Source organism: Corvus hawaiiensis, chromosome 26 (genome assembly GCF_020740725.1).
Source record: "Corvus hawaiiensis isolate bCorHaw1 chromosome 26, bCorHaw1.pri.cur, whole genome shotgun sequence".
Classification (NCBI taxonomy): Eukaryota; Metazoa; Chordata; class Aves; order Passeriformes; family Corvidae; genus Corvus; species Corvus hawaiiensis.
This window is the reverse complement of record NC_063238.1, coordinates 30,606,366-30,626,182: the sequence shown is the minus strand read 5'-3', so window position 1 is coordinate 30,626,182 and position 19,817 is coordinate 30,606,366. Positions and strand designations below refer to the sequence as shown.

Genomic DNA, 19,817 nt, shown 5'->3' with positions numbered 1-19,817 from the left:
TTTGAGACAAACACTCAGTGCTGAAGCATTGGGCTCTGGGTAAGGAGCTTCAGCCTGGCCTCTGTTTCTGGAAGTAGTACAATGAGCTTGCTTTGGTCTGGCAAGGGGGAAGGTTTTCATTCTGACTTGGAAATAGCTGTTGGATCAACTGTGCACTCTTCTGCCCTGAAGAGTGTAGAGGCATCTCCAGATTTGCCTTGGTATAGAGACAGGCACATGGTGCAGCCCTCTCCTTTACTGGTTGAGTGTTAGAGGATTTCAGAATGAAGCCTGGGTGGTTTTGCTGTATTAGTTTTGGGATGCTGTATTATCGTGGTGCCCTGGATAAAACACAAATTTTAAGTAATTTCTGTTAAGATGCTATGAAATAGAATGCAATCACCAGCATATACTGATAGAAGAAGTCTGCAAGGGTTTCTGTAAGTATACATGTGTACTTACAGAAATATTCTGTATTCTGTATTCAAAAATACAGTCAGATATGGCAATTTAATGAGAAGGGCCACAAGACTGCAGAATGTAGTTTGTGCTGCAAGGGTGAGTGATAAGTTGGAAAAATATTTGTCCAGTCTTGAAGAATGTCTCCTCATATCTTTAAACAGTATGTTTGGATTTTTTTTCCCCTTTTGCAAGGATATGAAGTGGGGTCTGAAAATGTACCACATTCTGCGTCTAATTAATTTGTGTTGCTTTCTTTTATAATGAGTATCATATTTTCATCTGTACAAGGAGAAGCCTTGAAAAAATAAACCAAAAATGAATGCATTGTGTGTGTGTGTGTGTGTGTGTGTGTGCGTTAGTTATCTTTCTAATTTTTGCAGCTGCAGACAAAACTTAAGGATTGTGTAGTGTTATTGCATTTGATTTCCTGTCAGTTGGCTCCAAGTGTTGGTTCATCTGATAATCACACTGAATTCTCTTTCTTTAAATTTAACCAAAAGGCACAGTGTCTGTTTAAATGGTCTGATAAGTGATAAGGTGTGTTGTTCTGTTTGATGGGATTATGTGAAATATTCCTGAATAGAACTGTGCTTCATGAAGGTGATCTGTTTGAATGAAGCATTTAATAGAAATAGAATTTATGTGTAGGTACAATGAAACATTGCAGCTGTTGGTGTAAAAAACCTTACCAAAAAATGTTCTCTGCTTGTTTAAGGTGACTTGCGGTGTATAGATATATGTGTATTATATACAATAATACATACATGCATGCATCCTTTGCATTTATATATGCCTAAAAAGAAGAAACAGTGTTGAAAATTGGAAAAAAAAATGCAATCAAAACTATTTAACAGCTACAGCTGGTTCCCCGAACTCTAATACTGAAAATGTAGTTTTATGTTGTGAAAAAGACAAGAGTTTATAATCTATTGCATATACTCATTAAATAATTCTCCTTTTGATTCCAAAAGTTACCTAATTCCAGACAGCATTGCAACTTAAATCACAATAAGTCTTTGTTACTAAATGGTAAAATGTAACTGCTTAATGAAACTCAGTATCAGATTTTTTTTTAATTAATGAGGAAGGTAATGCACGCTGTAAATGATGTGTAACAGTTTGTTGATCACTTTAGCAATTAACTGCAGCTGAAAAAAGTCTGCTTACTCAGGCTGGTCTTACTCTCATTCTCTGAGGAAACTCTGGATTTTAATGAAGACAGTCCAGTGAGTAAATAAATTTCTAGGCAGTTGCAAAAATGAAAATAAAATACAATTTATTCATTTAATATCAAGCTTTCTCTTTAAATACAGTTTGTGTAAGTTTACTTTTTAAACATACTTTTTATTTAATCTAGTTCAGTACCAGATGGAAATGATGCGAAGCCTTCGCCACGTAAACATTGATCATCTTCACGTTGGCTGGTACCAGTCCACATACTATGGCTCTTTTGTCACTCGTGCCCTCCTAGACTCCCAGTTCAGTTACCAGCATGCAATTGAAGAGTCTGTAGTTCTCATTTACGGTTAGTATGAGGTTTCCTTTATTACTCTTTTCCCCTCTTAATATTATTACTACTATTTTTGTATTCTGTCTTTTGCCTGTAAGAGTAGCCTGGCAGGCCTTTTCGAGTAAATACCAACCCTGTGTCTACGGCAGCCTCAGCAGCAGCTAAGTCTAGACAGGGTTTCCTTCTTTCTGTTTATTTTTCTTGCTATCAGAGCCCTGATGTGTACGTTTTGGAATGCTGGAGTAGCTGCTTCATTTTTATTCCTTCATCTCCCCTCCCTCGTGGAAGGGGCTGGTGGAACCCGACCAGATGTCTAACAAACCCCGCTTGCTAGCGTGTCTGGCTCTGTACGTGACTGACCAATCATCACACGAGTTGCCAAGTTTTTTTATACCTCTGACAGAAGCATACAAAACCTGGACTGTTTCTTAGCACAAAGATTTTTTTCTTTTCTGCCTATTTAATGGTGTTTCCTCAAGCTCTCCAGACCAGATGTTCTGTGCTGTATCAGAACCGTAGGCAATTTAACAGCTTTATAGCCTCCCCCTCCCCAAACACTCACAGTTTGCCATATCTGGCAGACTTGCATATAGTTTCCAGCTGAGAAGTAAATGTAACGTCCTGAGTATCTGTCAGAAAAAATACTAATGAATACGATCAATCTTATGAGCTGCCCCAAAATTGTTTCAGTATGTTAACAATTGGATTACAGTAAAGAACAAGTTGTTAAAGTATACTTATATTGGCTGGAAACATTGCATCATCAGACCTTGATGAATTTTCCACTTGTTTCAGTCTATTTTGGTTTTCATTTTATCACCGATTGCTAAAAGTTTTACTGTGTTAAGTTTCAGACAACATGAATGTTAACACAGCTTTTATTCTCGTGTTGGCATGCTTCAGCCGTTATCATGCTGCAAGTGTTAAGCTTCTTTGTCCAAGGAATGTAACAGTTTGTTTAGAAAATTTCCCCCTAAATTCAGCAGAGTATGTCAAGGCAAAATGAATCTTTGTATACACCAGTTACATCGTCATGCACAAAGCAGCATGGCAACTTGATCGGAATTAGCTTATTGCTACTCTAAAATTACTCTTTTTTTGGTGTAAAATGATGTTTAATTAATATTTTAATTTACGGCAGAATGACTGGAAGGGAGACTCTTTTTTTTAAAATGAGGTCACTCTTACATAAGTTCTGTGGATAATTCATATGAAGAAAGAAAATGTGAATTGGACCTTTAATGGGGAAATAATACGAGTAGAATGGGTCTAGATTCCCCTCAAGTTCTCTAAGTTAGGTTTAGTAATTGGCTTCACTGTATATTGTTGTATTTTACATTGCAGTACAATAGGACTACCTCTGCTGTAGTATCTTTTCTGTGTTTGTTGCCTTAATTTTTTTTTCCACTAGGACTTATTAGTAATTTTCCTTCTGTTCATGTCATTCAGATATTTAAAATGAAAATGGCACTCTGGGTTTGGTAATAATAGGCTTCCTTCCATTTTTAATAATAGATCCAATTAAGACTGCCCAAGGGTCTTTGTCACTGAAGGCATATAGGCTGACTCCCAAACTGATGGAAGTTTGCAAAGAAAAAGACTTCTCTCCAGAAGCGTAAGTAACTTCAAAGAATGTTTTCTCATAGGGTTTGCTAAATTATTTGGGATGCAGAACGGTACCCGGGATTATGGAACACTGTATTTTAAAATCTCATGTAATGAATAGTGTGTGCTGGGGAAAATGGGCCTAAATGGGCATTGATAGGCGTGCAGTGGCACAGTGCGCTGAGAAGGCTTGAAAGGCTGTCTGGGCATCTCTGTAAGTGGTGGAACCTAAACTGGGTTTAAGGCTAGTGAGTGAATGTGCTCTAAAGACCATAGGGTGTATAGCTCTATGTTGGAAAAGAGCCAAAAGTAGAAAAAAGAAATGTAGGAAGGGAAATAGTTGGTCTGTCTTAAAGCTCTTTTTTTTTTTTCCAGAATGAAAATAGAACAGCTATTTTGGAATTGCTGTCTCTGTGTATTTATTCCAAATTAACTCCCCCTTGTGGCCACAACCTTCTGGAGTAAAATGGGATAGTTAATTACTCTGTTTCAAAAGATTAGCTGCTTGATACAAGTGCAGGCCTTAGTTGGCATCCTTTGCCTCCAGCTGCTTGGTGTTCAACAGCAAAAGCGCAAGCCCTTGTTAAAATCACTTTGTTGAGGAAAAATGTAATCGTTCCATTGCTTGATGTCTAAAACTCTAATGATGAACAAACAAATCTGTGATCAGTCAAAAAAAAAAGGGGGGGGGGGGGGGAAGGGTTGGGGGGAGGCAAAAAGCAAAAGTTTTTGTTCCAAAATCCAGTATGAATATAAAGAAGTTAAAGCCCTATTTCCTTAGAAACTTCTAGATCATGCTTTTATTTCCAGATTTTATGAAGGGTATTACTGTCTACTTTATTTACTTTATTATAAAGCCATAGCAATAGATTTTTATGTGAATATTGTAACAAAATACACCATGAAAATTTTTGTTTTGATATTCACCATAGAATTTAATTATTCTAAAACATGCACTATTTTGTGAATCTTATTTTTTGGTTAGTAAAAATTTTAATTATTCAGCTATTGGGAAAATTGTTTTTCATTGTAGTAGTTACTATTTTAAAGGTGTTTTAGCATCATGTGTTAACTAACTGTTCAGTTCTGTTTAAGAAACGCTGATGGCAGGGGAATCAGTAAAATATTTTGGAAGGGGCAGAGTTAATCCTGTCAGTACAGTCTCTTGCTGGAGGCTTTTTCATGTAGGTAATCTATTAGCAAGCAAGGCAGCTGCTTGTCTTCTGAAAGTTTTTCCTAGAGCTTTTCCTTATCTTTTAAACGTGAGGTTTTGCCATGCAAATGCTTTCTTAACAAAACTCGACTCTTGTTTAATTGTGAAACTATGAAAATCAAGACTTTTTACAAAATTGTTGATTGTTGGAGCAACAATTCAACAAAGAGAATAAGAGAGTTACTGTTTATATTAGTAAATATTCCATAACTTTTTTCACAGCTTGAAAAAAGCAAATATTGCGTATGAAAACATGTTTGAAGAAGTGCCTATTGTAATTAAGAATTCATACCTGATCAATGTGATGTTGTGGGAACTGGAAAAGAAATCTGCAGTAGCCGATAGACATGAGTTGCTCAGTCTGGCTAGCAGGTAAGTACTTGTTACAATAATGGATGTACTTTTATTCGCTTTCCCAAACCACAGTTTAACACCTTGGGTGAAATCCCAGTCTCATTACAGTCCATGGAAGCTTTGCCTTGACTTCTAACGGGGTTAACACTTTACCCTTCATGTTCGTTTGCTGAAGGAAAAAAACGCATGGTAAAACTGAAGCATTAGATTCAAGGACTAAATTCAGTCTGTAATCCTCATATACTTGCAGTGCTTGAAATGTATAAATTTTTCAGAAGTGTGTTTCTTCAAGAAAATATGGGCACTCAGAAAATTCAGGCAAAAATAATTTGGTTTTGTTAAATATTCCTTAAGTAATTACATAAATTATTTTAATAAAAAAGAAATTGCATTTCTTTTGCTTTGATAGCAGGATGAATTCGAAAGTAAAATAATAAAGGGTCTGACAAACTGGCAAAAATGCCACTGATTGTCATGACAGCCAGCATTCATGATGTCAGAAATTGTTTTAAGAGTTTCTAAAATGATCTTCTCATAACTTTGTCTAGGAATAACTTTTTCTTCTTGTAGCACTTTGCCCTGAAAATACACTTTTGATAACAAAGTTGGCATGACTTCTAGCAGTATGATCAAAAATTTGGTGGTATTTAAATATTATGCAACACAAAACAGTTGGATTATTACTAATCTGACGAAAATAATGAGATACACAAAATAATGCAGTATCTTATTGCATGTAGAAGATGGGTTGTATTCATTAGTAGGCTTTTGGGGTAAAACACTTTACTTTGGCATCAAGGTATGGTCTGCCAAGATTCTGATCCTAGTGGCCTCTTTTCTTTTTCCTTTTTTCTCCTGCTCCCCCTCCCTCCCCGGCCATTTAAGGCTGAAGCTAATGGATCTATATTTCTAGTGGTCCCTATGTTGCCTAAGTTGGCAGAAATTTTCCACTTTCTCTACTTGAGCTTATGTGGATTTTCTGAGGGATCTGATAGCTTTTAGAGAAATTGATCAAGAGAGAACAGGTATAGGGTTGAACTCTGCTGGTGAATTTACAAATGCCACAAGTAATACTTAGTCAATAATTCTGTGTAGTAAAGTTGTTACTTGGTACATTGGAATTAATGAAGTGAAGAATTCCTGCCGAGATATTCAGTCTGCTTGACTCTGCAAGCATTGTGTAAGTCCTTTTCTTTCCTTGGTCAAAGATCACAAAGCTTTTCCCATTTGAGGAGAGGGTGAGCACTGGATGTAGGAAATGGCAGTGATTTGATTCCTCGTGAGCTCTGTCACTTTATGGTGAAATGGAGGACCGTGCTGAGAATACAGAAGGTTTCCAGGTGACCTGACAGCATTGCCCTTGGTTGTTTCTTTGGATTTGCTCCTGTATAAAGGGCTGGGACTTCCCGGCACCCTGGATCCTAGCAAGGGCTGCTGCTAGTGACACAGTACAATTCTGGAAATGGAAAGTAATTTGTACAGTTATTATTTTTATCTTATTTATTTTATTTTTATCTTATTTATTTTATTTGAGTCAGGACAGTGGCACAGAGCAGTTACTACATAAGACGTAAACCTGTGATTTGTGATCTATCCAAATTACTTTCCATTCTGGTGTTAAATGTCTGGTGCAAGACAGGCTTTTGTGTTGGTCCTTGTATCGGTAAAGGGAATGAGAGGTGAACAAGAGAAGTACCAGCCGAAAATTAAAGACAGACTTTCCTGGCAGATTTTTCAAGCTCACCTGGTCTCTTTGAGGAACTTAAGGTGCTTAGCTTGGTTTGAAGGAGAGAAAGTTTTGGAAATTACTCCAGTGGGTTGTTTGGAGGTTTTTGTATTTGTCCTTTTTTTAATATTTGATAGCTGCTTTTAGTTAGCAGGCATGTTACATTCAATGGTATCTTACATTGGTATAACTGGCAAAGCAGCTAGCAAATTAAAGTATTTTAATGCTTTTTTATTCAAGGTTAGGTGACTTGTACTGCCTGCTGAAATACTTAGATAGTTTTTACTTGAATTCAGCTACAAAGGTTACTCTGTCAAAGCGTATATTACCTGAAGTAGGGAGTTCAAACCCCCACTATTGTGGACTTTTATTTTCATGTTTCCTTAATTTTGTCTTTCAGCAGTTTAGGCTAAAACATTTCAGATAACAACTTTCAATTTTAGTGCACATCTTCCTCACTTAACTTTGCTGTTGTTGACAGTAACTTCAAAGCTACTTTTTGGTTTTGGCCTCATTTTTTGGGTTTTCTCTAAGTTTGTTATGTTTGATTGTGGGGATTTTTTGGTTTGTTTTGGTTTTTTGTTTGTTTGGGGGGGCGTTTTGTTTGTTTGTTGGTTTTTTTTGATGGTGGTAGTGGTTTTTTTTGTTTGTTTTCATTGTTGTTTTACTTCTTTGGAGTCTCAGGTTTCTTGGGCTTTTGGGGACTTCCTTGGCTCTTTGGGAGCATCCCTGGACTTTTATACTCTCTGAAGCAATGGTTTTGGCAATAAAATTATTTACCCATAGTTCTTCTCTTCTGGAGAGTTTGCTTCATCAAGATTTTCACATGTTCAGCCACCCACCTTGTCTGAATTTAAAGCTCTACCTATTTGAGGTACTTTGCTTGCACTTTAGTATCTTTCTGCATTTGAAGTACATTTGTGATAATTGTGTATAGTAATTTACTTTTTTGGACATAAAGTTGTGTTTCTCTTGGGAAATGTGAATTGACTCGAGTACTCTAGGCAAAGAAGTTGAAGGCAGACTAGCACAAGGCTAGCAAGTAATAGCAAGTAAAGGCCTTTTACTCAGTTATCCTGCTACCCTTAAGGACCAAAATGTCTTGAAGACCTTGGAGAGCTGCCAGTCTTTTGATAGAGACTCGAGAATTAAAATCCTGTCAGATAATGTTCCAGATCTTCAGAGAAATAATTACAACCAACTTTCTCATTCTCATCCATCTCTTCCGTGTTCTATTGATGATCTAGTTTAAATTAAAAAGAGCTTTTTTGTGGTCTAGCTTCATAATAGGGTTGTTCTATAATATCTCAATTTGTCTCAAGCAATTTTTCTAATAGTGTGCGTCAGTCGAAGCAAACATGTGCTGAACATTTACTGCACTAACATCTACTTGGCAGTTATATTTTTCAAACATCAGATGCAGTATTTTTGTAGAAGTGACAAAAGAAAGGTTGCTTTGGCTTTTGAAAACAATATTAACCTTTATGCATTGCACAGCTTGTTCAAAAATCTCAATGTGCTTAATGGATTATTAAGATGATTATGAAAATCTCTAATTTGCAGATGGGGGAACCTGACACAGAGAGAGTAAATGCATTGCCCAAAGGCACACATCAAAGTCAGAATAGAAAATGGAATGGAACTCAAGATTCTTGACTTATGTATCTCATTCAAACAAAATCCTCTTAAACAGCACAGGTTGAACTCAGGCTGAAATTCTGAGATGTAAAGAAGTTCTGCTAAGTGGTGGGAATGTACCTTACAAATTTTTAATCAAAAAGATGTGCTTTTCCCAGCAGTACTTCTCTAATCCACCCAACGCTGTTCCCACCAGGAGGAAAAATGCTGTACAGGATGGCACCTTTCCCAAAAAGCAGTCGCTGAGAGGGGCCTCAATGGAGCTGTTGGAAAGTGGAAAAAATGAGCAGCAGATACAGCATTTTCTAACCCTTCCTCTTGCTGTTCTTGTTGTCATCTTCCTTAGCTATAGTACAAGCAAAACACAATTAAATAAGTGAGGGGGTCCAATTCTGGTAATTGTAGGCAAGTTTAGGGGGCCGTCTTTTTTGCACATCTCCAGCTTCAGAATTGTTATAGCCCAAAATTCAGTGCCTGGGTGCAGCACGGTGACTCGGATCTCAGGGGAACAGAGAGATGCAGCCCCCCGGGCCAGCGCGGGTTCATGGGCTGTGCCAGCTGGGGCCCGGGAGCTGTGCCTAGAGACAGGCAAAGCCAATGAGCAGGGCACGGGCACTGGGAGCCACAGGAACTGCTGCTTCTCTTTGAAGCTTGGGTGTCTGACTTGAAGCTTCATTTTGGATGTTTCAGACCTTTAGCAAGTGTGTCTGGAGTCCCTTTCTGATTAAAGATGCTGAAGTAAATATGGGCTTCATGTGTAGTTCCCCATTATGAATGCTACAGAAGCAGAGCCAGTTTGAGGTTCCAGTCCCAGCTGCTTGCCTCGTTTCTCCCCATTACCCCTATTTCATCTCTACATCCCTCCCACCCTCAAAGATTTTAATTCCCTCATCTGTTTCAGAATATGGCTGTACAACTAGCTTTTGTGGAATAGTCTAATGGAAAAAATCAGACTCCCACTCTTCCCTTCCAGCCTTTCCCTCTGCCTCCCTGAAAAAAAAAAAAAAAAAGAAAGAAACCTCAACAGGGGGTGTTTTTGCATTTACAGTAGACTATTTCACTGAAAGGGTTTGAAGTGTGCCCACGCAAACAGCTGACTCCATATAGCTCAGAGTGCTGTAACCTTTGGGCAAGGAGGGAGAGGCAAGAAGATGCTGATGCTGGAACCTCTTAAACTGCCTTTGCTGGCAGCAGTGAACTACACCTTTGCTCTCCTTAAAATCTATCTGCAAAGGGAGGGTCTGGTGGTATGAGCACTCCCTGGGAAAGATGAAGGCTCACGTTCAGGTCTCTTAGTCAGATCTGTATCCTAAGAGGATGCCCTTGTGTAGTGAGTGATCTGTGAGTTCAGTAAATGTTCAGTTGTCGCTTTCTCCTTTTGTTGTTGCTGGACTGCATCACTGCCAACTGCAGGGTTTGCCAGCAGGAGGAACAAGACAGGAAAGACCGTGAGTGTTATCTGCAGATTAAGCTACTCTGCTCACAGGTTTCTACTTCTCACCCATAGAATTAATTGACCCTTGTATTTGATAGTTGTTAAACAAGGAATCAGAAGTAATCCATGTGTCAATGACCTGATCTTATATCTGCCCTTGTGCGTAAAGAATTATACCCCATCAAATGTAAGGCTGTTACAGCAAAATTGCACAGCACAAGGAATTGCTTTCCAGACTATAGTTTCTAGTCTGTTTTATGATGTAAAAAAGCTTTGACAGTTTCCCTTTGACAGTTTGTATGTGTTTGTCATTTTTGGGCATTTTTGATTATGCTATCTAAGCTACACAAGTCTCAAATGATAAATTTCCGGAAGTTCTACGGGTCACTCCTTACAGGTCCATGATCCTGGTAACAGTTCTGGTGAAGGAGTGCTCTCACATTAGATTATTCTTCATTAGATGTGTAAGAATCCACATGGCAGGTAATTTTTCTGATTTATTTGTGATGCTTAGTATGAAAGCAGTTCTGCAGCTGATAGTTTTCTTCCAAGAAGATTCACTGATAACAGAGGAGTTGTGGTCTCCTGGTGCTATCTTAAGGTGGAGCTGTCTTCTAGTTCAATTCAAGAGTGCTCTCAGATCATCACCACTGGGTGATCTCAGACCTGATTTGTTTCAGATGAAGCTAAGCTGTAAAGAGGCATTGGGAGGATAATTACTGTGCTTCAGCCACTTTTAGATCACCGGACCATGTCAGAAGTAGTGATAAGAACCCCCTCAAACACATGTAGCATGGACATTGGTTTCTCAGCACCAGCTGTTTTGCTTTATAGATCTGTTCCTGTTGGTCTGCATTACTTGCTAATTTAAATGTAAACTCAATTTAATTGACTCTTTTGCTGAATCTGCTGACTGAAATGCAGCCATTGAAATTGCAGTTTCTTTATTACTGATCCTCCCAGAACAACAGCCAATGCAAGTGCTGAGCTCCACATTGTCTACATTTGACTATGACAGAGCCTTGTAGGGAAGTGAGGATAAGGATATGAGCAGCTCTTACTGGCACCCCTTTTTAAAATAGATATATTTTTAATTTTTTTTTTTTTAAGTTGTATTGATGCATTTAGGTACTTGGCAGTATGATCTTTGAGATCTGCTGTAGGGAATGCACAAGGTAAGGAGGTGTCTAAAGGATCCTTTGGGCTAATTAAGCGTATGATGAGTGTTACGGGCTGGAGCAATGTGATCCAACTTCCTAATTACCAGAATAAACATCAGCTGAATAAAACTTTCTTAAACATTGTACGTACACGTTTTTACAAACTGCTTCCTATTTGTCTTTCTATTTTTTTAAGAGATGGCGTAAAAAAGGGTATCAGCTATATGAGAACTGAGGAAAAAGCTGGTCCTGTATTTGCAGCATACTTATCACTTCATGTCTCAGTTCACATCTGTTTAAGTTATCTGTTTTTTGTTGCCCTGGTAATGAGAGCAAACACTGTGTTACTGCAACTTCTGACAATAACTCTCTGTTTCTGTACTCTGCTGTGCTAAGCTGGTCCCAAAGAGATTCACATAAAATCATTCTTTGTAACCAGCTATATTTCACTTGGACACTATCTGTAAAATAATTTCTGTTGTGCACATACCTTACAAGGCTATTAGTGTGTACCTACACAGGCATTTCTGATAATACCCAGTTCTAACACTAGCTCCATACAATATAAACTCTATAAAAAACTGGAAACATGCATGCCCCTGGCCATGGCAATATTCCACAGTTCTAAATATCATGTGCTTGAAATATTCAACCAAAAAAAAACCCCAAGAAGTTTAAAAATAATTATTATAGTGGCGCCTTTCTTGCTGCTGTGCAGCTGAAATCCTCCTCACCATCTGCCTCTGTACGCAAGTGAGATTTAACACTCTGGCTTGTAAATAAATTGTGGTCTGAAGTTCCTGATGCAGCCCTTTGTTCAGTGAGCAGCTCAGTGAGTGAAACAGCTGTCCTTGCACTCAGAGATAAGGGTGTCTGCAGGCTCTGTTCTCTGCAGGTATTCCTAAGTGCAGCTTCTGTGTCCAGCTATGAGTTCTATGGATTTGGGGAGTAATTTACACTTACAGAGGGATGTGCACAGTATTACATGTGTGGTTCTCTTTTTACTTTATGCCTATGTCTTCCAGTTAGTTTCTCCAGTCCATAGGCTGTAGGATTATAGGAAAGCATTGTGAAAGACAGAGAGAATCTCAGATAACATGGTGAAACAGTGATTGAAGGATGTGATTCTGACATGGAAGTGCACTGAAGTTTTAATTGGAAAAAACCTCTCATGAATATTAGTGGATTTCAGTTGAGGAAGAGAAGGATGGAGTTTAGCTTTTGAGTTGCTGGTCTTCAGCCAAGCAGGACTGGGTAAGGCTTAGATCAGAGCCAACAAACTAGCTTCTGATCAAAGGGATCAATAGAGAGCAGACAGTGTCCTTCTTTCATTGCTCTACCCCGTAAACACAATTTAGGAGGATGTCTCCATGGGCACCAACCTAAAAACTTCCAAAACTTTGACTTGGAAGGTATACCTTAAGTTGAACATTCCTGCAAAATACTGAATCCATTGCTAAAAATGGTAACAATAAAAGTTGTTTAACAGACTGCATTTGTCTGGCCAAGGCAGTAGATCACATAACTGGAACTAGATGCGCCCAGCCTGCTGCTTCCATGTTGCCTATGGTATGGAATGTGGAGCTGGCTGGACTGGGCGCAGAACTCCCTCTCAACAGCTAGGATCAAGCAATGTCTGCTGAACTTCCAGGCATGGTTTGATAGACTACTTAATGAGATGGAGTTCTGAAGAATAATTAACTATTCTTATTCAGAATAATATTTAACAGAGGGTTAGTTAAAAATTTGTGAAAAACCAAATTCAAGTAGTGACTTTTAAGTAGTCATTTGAAACCAAGCTCTTTGAACACATCTCCTGGAACATTGCTTGGGTTGTATGTCACAAAAGCGTCAGACTTCTTCTTTTAGATGTGTGACCTGCATCTCTAATAACTGTAAATTCATGCAAGGTATTGTTTTTCCATTACTTGGAGGTTCCTGGAAAGACCAGAACATTTAAACTTGGTATTTGCAGTGAGACAAAGATGCTAGAGGAGGAGATGCCATGTAAAGTATCATCAAATAAATATTTTAACAAAGATAATTAGGAACTTAAAAATTTGCAAATAGTGCTGTTAGTGCAGAAATACTGGTCAAGAGACAGAATGAATTTTTAATTTAAAATCTTTCTTTTTTGTAGTAAATTTAATCTTTCATGAATATTTCTCATATTTCAGTAATCACCTTGGGAAGAGTCTGCAGCTGCTGATGGACAGAGTGGATGAGATGAGCCAAGACATTGTTAAATACAATACCTACCTGAGGAATGTAAGCAAGCAGCAGCAGCAGAAACACCAGGTTGGTAACATGGAAAAACCTGAATGAGAGCTTTTTTTTCCCCACAAAATATGGTTTGGGTTGTGTTATCCAAGACAGATGAATTGGGATCTAAGCAAGATCTTTCAAAAATACACCTGTTAAGCAGTGCGGTGCATTGACCCTGGCTGGGTACCAAATGTCCCAGAAAACCAGTTTATCACTCCTCAGCTGGGCATGGGAGAAAAAAATACAGAAGTCTCATGGATTGATCTAAGGGCAGGGAGAGATCACTCACCAGTTGCCATCTCAGGCAAAACAGGCTTGACGTATGGGAGTTAGTTTAATTTATTACCAATCAAATCAGTGTAGGGTGATGAGAAATAAACCCAAATCTTAAAGCACCTTCCCCTCATCCCTCCCTACTTTCTGGACTCAACTTCAGTCCCAATTTTCTCTCCTTCCTCCCCTCAGCAGTGCAGGGGGACAGGGAATAGGCGCTGTGGTCGGTTCATCACACGTCTCTGCCGCTCCTTCCTCCTCAGGACTAGGTCCTCTCACATTCCTCCCCTGCTTTGTGGGCTGCAGGGGCACAGCTGCCTCACCATGTTCTGCACCGTGGGCTGCAGGGGAGTCTCCTTCCCCACTGACCTTGGTGTCTGCAGGGCTGTTTCTCTCACATACTCTGATTCCTCTCTCTTGGCTGGCATTAAGGGCTTTCTTTTCCCCTTCCAAAATGTTTTATCCCAGAGGTGCTGTCACTGTTAGACTTGGCCTTAGCCAGTGGTGGGTCCATCTCAGACCCAGCTGCTGTTGGCCATGGGGGCAGCTTCTGTCAGCTTTTCACAGAATCCATCCCTGTAGCACCCCTGCTACCAAAATCTTGCCACACAAACCCGATATGAGAAGATTTATAAAATAGGTTAGTCAATAGGCAATTACCAAATAAATTCACTTCTAGTGACATGGTATGGATTTAGCTTTCTTTGCTATTTTACATGTTTATTAGTGATTTATGGTAAACCAAAATAATTTATAAATGCACCATGGACACAGGAATAAGAGATTCAGTAAATGAAAGAGGTGAAACTGCAAGTTTAGTTCCAAAACAAACAGTGTCTTAGTACCATCACATGTAGTCATGCACCTAGAAATAAACATAGTCCAGTGGACTGTGAAGAGGTTGGACTGTTCTCTGGTTGGAAAGGACATTTTAGTAATTTTTGTATCAATAAATAGTGATGCTGATTGGGTGATGCTGACTTTCAATTCCTGGTGCCAAAGGGCCTCTTTAAAATCCAAAGCAGTCTGATTAGAGAATCTTGAGTGTGGAGAGCAGCACTAGGTGATCCTGCTTGAGCAGAAGGGTTGGCCAAGGTGACGTCCAGAGGTCCCTTCCAACCTTAACTATTCTGTGATTTGGAGGCAGTATTACTTTCTTTGCTCTTGCTGCACAGATAAAGCAATGCTGTGTCTGACTGTAGGAGAATGGTGGTAAATTGGAAAAAAGCACTATGAGAATTATTTGAAAGCCTGGAGAGAAGATTTTGGTGAACAGCATTCACATCACGTGATAAGTTATCAAATTACATGCTTACTCAAGAGATACCTGCATGAAGAATAAATTGGAACTCTTTAATCTAGCAGACAGAGATATGACAAGATTCAATATTGGCCAACTGAAAATGGGCCAGATCACTTTTAAGATAAAATGTTGCAGGTATTGCTACACAAAGTAAGTGATTATTAAAAAGAGTATCTGTTGTTTATGTGAAAGGCTTCATCACTGACTTTTAGAATCAAAATTGCCTTTTTTACATAAGTAAACAGGGAATATTTTAGGGGAGCAGCACATGATCAGTGGTCTGTCCTGGCTATGTTATTTCCAAGGACATAGAAGCTTCATGTTATCTTCAGAAAATTTGTTTTCCTTTATTGCCTAGTTGGAATAGAAAGATGGCATCTACTTCAAAGTTTTTTCTTAATAACAAGGGGGTCTATTTATTTTGAAAAGCAGAGCAAAGTAGGTTCCATGGTGTCTCAATTTCTTTACTAACTATAGCTGCTTTAGTAGTGGCTCATTGCAGCATACTTAGTGGTCGTAACTTCATTTCTGAAATGGAGCAATTGTGATTAAGAGCAAGCCATTTCAATAAAGAATAATAGGCAGACTGCTGAGAAGTGAATGGGGTAATGCAAAGAAAGAAGAAACTACATGCAATTCACATACAAATATGGGCATTTCAGATTTTATTTTTAACATTGTCCAAAAACATGTATTTGTCACTACTACTGGAAAAAAATTATTTCATTTGATTATGCCACCAAGTAAGAACTGTTTTCAAACTCATTGGATCACAGATACATTTAAGTAAGTGAGAGAAAACACTCTGTACTCTTTGCCTCCTTGTTTTAAAGACTTTTTTGTTGTGTTGAGTATGAGGACTTTGAAGACAAACTTTATAACTAAATCCTCACTGCCACATACAGTATGAAATCTCACATAGTGTTTGAATTTATGAACTTCACAAGAACAAATGTTTATCTGATAGCTGCAGAAACGTTAGTCTCAATTTTTATAAAGTTTGAGTAATCTATATGGCAAAGAGAAGTACTGAAAAAAATGTTTTTATATATAGCAGAATAATTTCTACAAGCTGCTACTCTGCTATATTAATGGAGAACTGAACCATTGTGCTTGGTTTCAGCCACCACTTTGTTCTCAGTTTAGTTTTAATATTTTTTGGCTTAAAGCACCTTATTTAATCAAGTTCTCTTCCCCTTTCACATTAATATTGTTTTGACCTTTAACTTGCATAAAATGGAGAATTTCTGGTTTGTGTAACTATCTGAGGTAGTGGCTTCTTATACCTACCTATTCCAACCTTTCTGTTCTGTATTGTGTGGGGCCATGGAGGCCTTTATCAACCATGCTCTATTCTTTCCATCAGATACAGTATTTATCTCTGAAAAATTTTAAAAGCTAACCCCACAACCTCAGTACTACATGATTCTCCATTTTCTCACTTATTTAAGGTGCCAGTGTGTGGGATGGGGAATGCCTTGTTGCCAGTGAATTGATAAACTGTGAATTGCATTAGCATTGTTTGTAGTAACCTGAATTGCATTGAATAATATAATTTTTAAAACTTACTTACTGGTTCGTTGAAAATATCTGAAAAGAAAATTTTTTTGCAGCTTTGTAAGTTCTGCTGCATTTTGATTCTGTTGTTTTATTTTCAGTATCAACAGAGACGTCAGCAAGAAAATATCCAGCGTCAAAGCCGAGGAGAGCCCCCTCTTCCTGAGGAGGACATCAATAAGCTTTTTAAACCACCACAGCCACCTCCAAGAATGGAGTCACTCCTTATTGCAGGTAATGTTTAGCAGTGTTTTCAACTTACCTTTTAACGTAAGAATGTCTGCTTGTGAAAAAGTGCAGTTGTATCCTTTGAAAGCATTTTAACTTTTCATTACCTTTGCCATTATGGTGTGATATTTTGGCTTGGTAGCATTCCAAATCCTATCCTTGATATTTCAAATTTGAGATTTTAAAGGAGAGATGGAGAAATGCTCTGTGGGGCAGGCTTTCTGCAGGAATGGGTGTAACTGCTCCCTTCACTCATGCCCTCCCTCAGCTCCAGAAATTCGGGAGCTGTACAGACAAGAAGCAGGAATAAGCTGTTCAGGCTGGAATTTCTGATTCAGAGCAGTTTACAGCAGACCCAAGTTATTGATAACATTTCTAGGTTTGAGCTGGCTGTTGCAGCAGCTGAGAAAGTTTTGCTTTTAGTTTCAAATAGAGTGGGGATAATTTCTTTGTTTATATGGCCAGAGATGTAGGGAAACTATCTCCATCTTCTTGCACCCCCAGGTAAGGGAAAGTATAAATGGGAACAAAGCATAGATAGCTAGAGATACCACCCCACAATTTCGTCAGTTCACTGGTGGGCTGCAGGCATAGCCATCATCAGTGCCTGTTCTGTGCCTCCTGGAAGGGTAAAAATACCTGCGACCTCACAGTGTCAACAGAGAGCAGACAACCTAGGTGCCCTGCTAAGCAAAATAAGTTTGGAAAATGTCACGAGAAAGCAGATTGTTTAACTGTAGCAGGCTTTTTGGATAAAATAGCTGTCACCTTGTTTTGTACTGAGAGAAATTCAAAATCCTGGTAATGTACTATACATCAAAGAGTGCTTTGGCGTTAAAAAAAAAGTGAATTTGAATTACCTGAATTTTGAAGTGACCAAGAGATTGTTATTTTAACATTTAATAGTTTCATACTGATAATAAGTTCTGCTTTTAGAAGAAACAATGCTCTTGATTTATTATTCCTTACAGAGTCTTTTAAAAAACCCTATTGTTTTTATAGTTTTTAGCAGTTACTGAATCCTAGCAGCATTAAAGTATTTAAACATTCAGCTCTAGCATAGTTTATAAATACAATGGAAGAGTGTATGTGTGTAGATGTGTGTTTTATGAAAGTGCAAACTTAGGATGAGTCACCCCTTATGATAGAAAGAATTGAAAACTATTATACTTAAAGGAAAAGAGCAGTTTCTTTGTTCTTTTACCATAGTCAGGGGAAGAATTGAAAGCATCCACATCAACTTAGATGAAGTAAAGTTTGTGGATAAAGAATAAAACTTAGCTCTTTTGTCTCTGAGGCATTTAAAAACTTTTCAAATAGAGCATTAAATCAAGAGTTTATTTGCCTTCTAAACAGCCTTAATTTTGATTAAACTGGCTTCATGTTTTGCTATTCCTAGCTAACAAGGGAAATAACTTGTTGCTGTAAGAGTATAAAAATGTTTTGATGGGCACGTTTGATCTGTAAAGCACTGACAAATCTTCATACCCTGATGATTTTTGAAATAGCAAATAAAGTGAAATGTTAGGTGGAAAAAATGGCTAGCAGAATGTCAGAGAGAAATGGCACAATTTTCAATCTGCTGCTGCAAAATATTTGTTTAAAATATTTTAATAGAGAGAGCATATGCATAGGAACGGAACTGAAATTTAGTCTTGTAGAATTTTTAGAGAAGCTAGGTTGAAGAATTAATGTGATTGAGGTTTCTGTTCAGCAGCAAGAATTGCTTATTCTTTTTATTGTCATATGTATTTTCAGAAAGTATATGCAGTGTTGCTGGAAAATTAAGGGGTTTTTTGAGCATACCAGTTTACCTGTTCTCCTGATTTAGTTTCTTTTTCTTCCCAAACCTATTTGGGCATCCTGAAAATGTAAAAGTCCTAAGTGTGGAGTAGTGGAGCCAAGTTAGTGGCTTCTCTATAAATCCTCAGTGGTTCACACACATTGGCTTTTGAAAAATTATGTTCTAGGGTGTCTTTCTGAATTTCAAAACTGACAAGGGTTTACTCTTCTTTCCTTTTGACAGGTCAAATTAATACCTACTGCCAGAATATTAAGGAGTTCAATGCACAGAACCTGGGCAAGCTTTTCATGGCTCAGGCTCTCCAGGATTACAACAACTGAAGAAACTTTGCTGTAGCCCTCAACAAGAAGAGTTATTTACAGCTTTACACTGTTCATGATCATCTTGAAAATTTATTATATTGGAAGAAAAGTCTTGTAAAACAGAGTCAGCTTGGTTTATGTAGAATTCTCCTATAAGAAAAATAAAGGCACATTTTAACAATATTTTAGTATTTTCTTACTTGTTGGCCCTATTGAACTGGAATTTTCTGTGGTCACTCAGGTTTTATAAAGGTTTGGCAGTTATTCACGTTTAGTCATAGCGAATAATACAGGTTTTATTTAACTTGGAGTCAGAAATAAAAACAAATATTACAAATGTTCAGTATAACTGACTTAGAGAAGAAATTGAAGATTTCCCAGTTTTGGTTGAGAAGTTACAACTGTAATGTGCTAGACACTTGGGGCAGTTGCTCATTTTTATTTTAATCTCTTTGGACAGACTGGTGCAATGGTGCTTCTGTATCACAGATGTTTCTTAGACTTCACATTCAGAACACACAAAACCAGTGCGATGTGGAGACTGGTCCCTATCATATTGTGCTCTGTTCCCATTTCTTCTTGCTGCCACCAACTGGGTTGAAATCAGAATCTGGAATGAAGAACTGGAATGAAAACCAGTTAATAGTTGGACTTAGAGATCTTAAAGGTCTTTTCCAACCTAAGTGATTCTGTGTAATCCAGGGATGCTACTGAATTGTTCACGACAGAAAGCCCAGAAGTAGCTGGAGCAGCCAGTGCAGTGTAAAAGAGCAGCATCCCTCTCTGCAGGAACTTTGCCATGTGGATGAGCCTTTATTCCTGAACTTGGGCTACTTATCTTTTTAACAAGAAAGTTGAAGATTTAGTACATGGCAACTCACACATGTTGCTGTCATGATTTCCTCTTTTCTTTTTTTCCTTGAGTTCTTTCTTGTGTGTCATTGTGTCTTGAATTCCAAGAGCTTAAAATGGTTAAAGGAATGAATTTTAAAATAACATGCTC

General features: G+C 38.1%; 1 protein-coding gene across 1 annotated transcript in view; it reads left to right on the top strand.

Moving 5' to 3' along the window:
- EIF3H (eukaryotic translation initiation factor 3 subunit H) overlaps positions 1 to 18,997 on the top strand; it is a 93,875-nt gene extending 74,878 nt beyond the window's left edge. The window contains exons 3-8 of the mRNA XM_048286805.1: positions 1,799 to 1,966; positions 3,467 to 3,566; positions 4,992 to 5,141; positions 13,260 to 13,380; positions 16,582 to 16,714; positions 18,735 to 18,997. Of these exons, the coding sequence (XP_048142762.1) occupies positions 1,799 to 1,966; positions 3,467 to 3,566; positions 4,992 to 5,141; positions 13,260 to 13,380; positions 16,582 to 16,714; positions 18,735 to 18,832 (770 nt within the window). The 3' untranslated portion in view covers positions 18,833 to 18,997. The remainder of the gene's footprint in view (positions 1 to 1,798; positions 1,967 to 3,466; positions 3,567 to 4,991; positions 5,142 to 13,259; positions 13,381 to 16,581; positions 16,715 to 18,734) is intronic.
- The last annotated feature ends 820 nt before the right edge of the window (positions 18,998 to 19,817 follow it).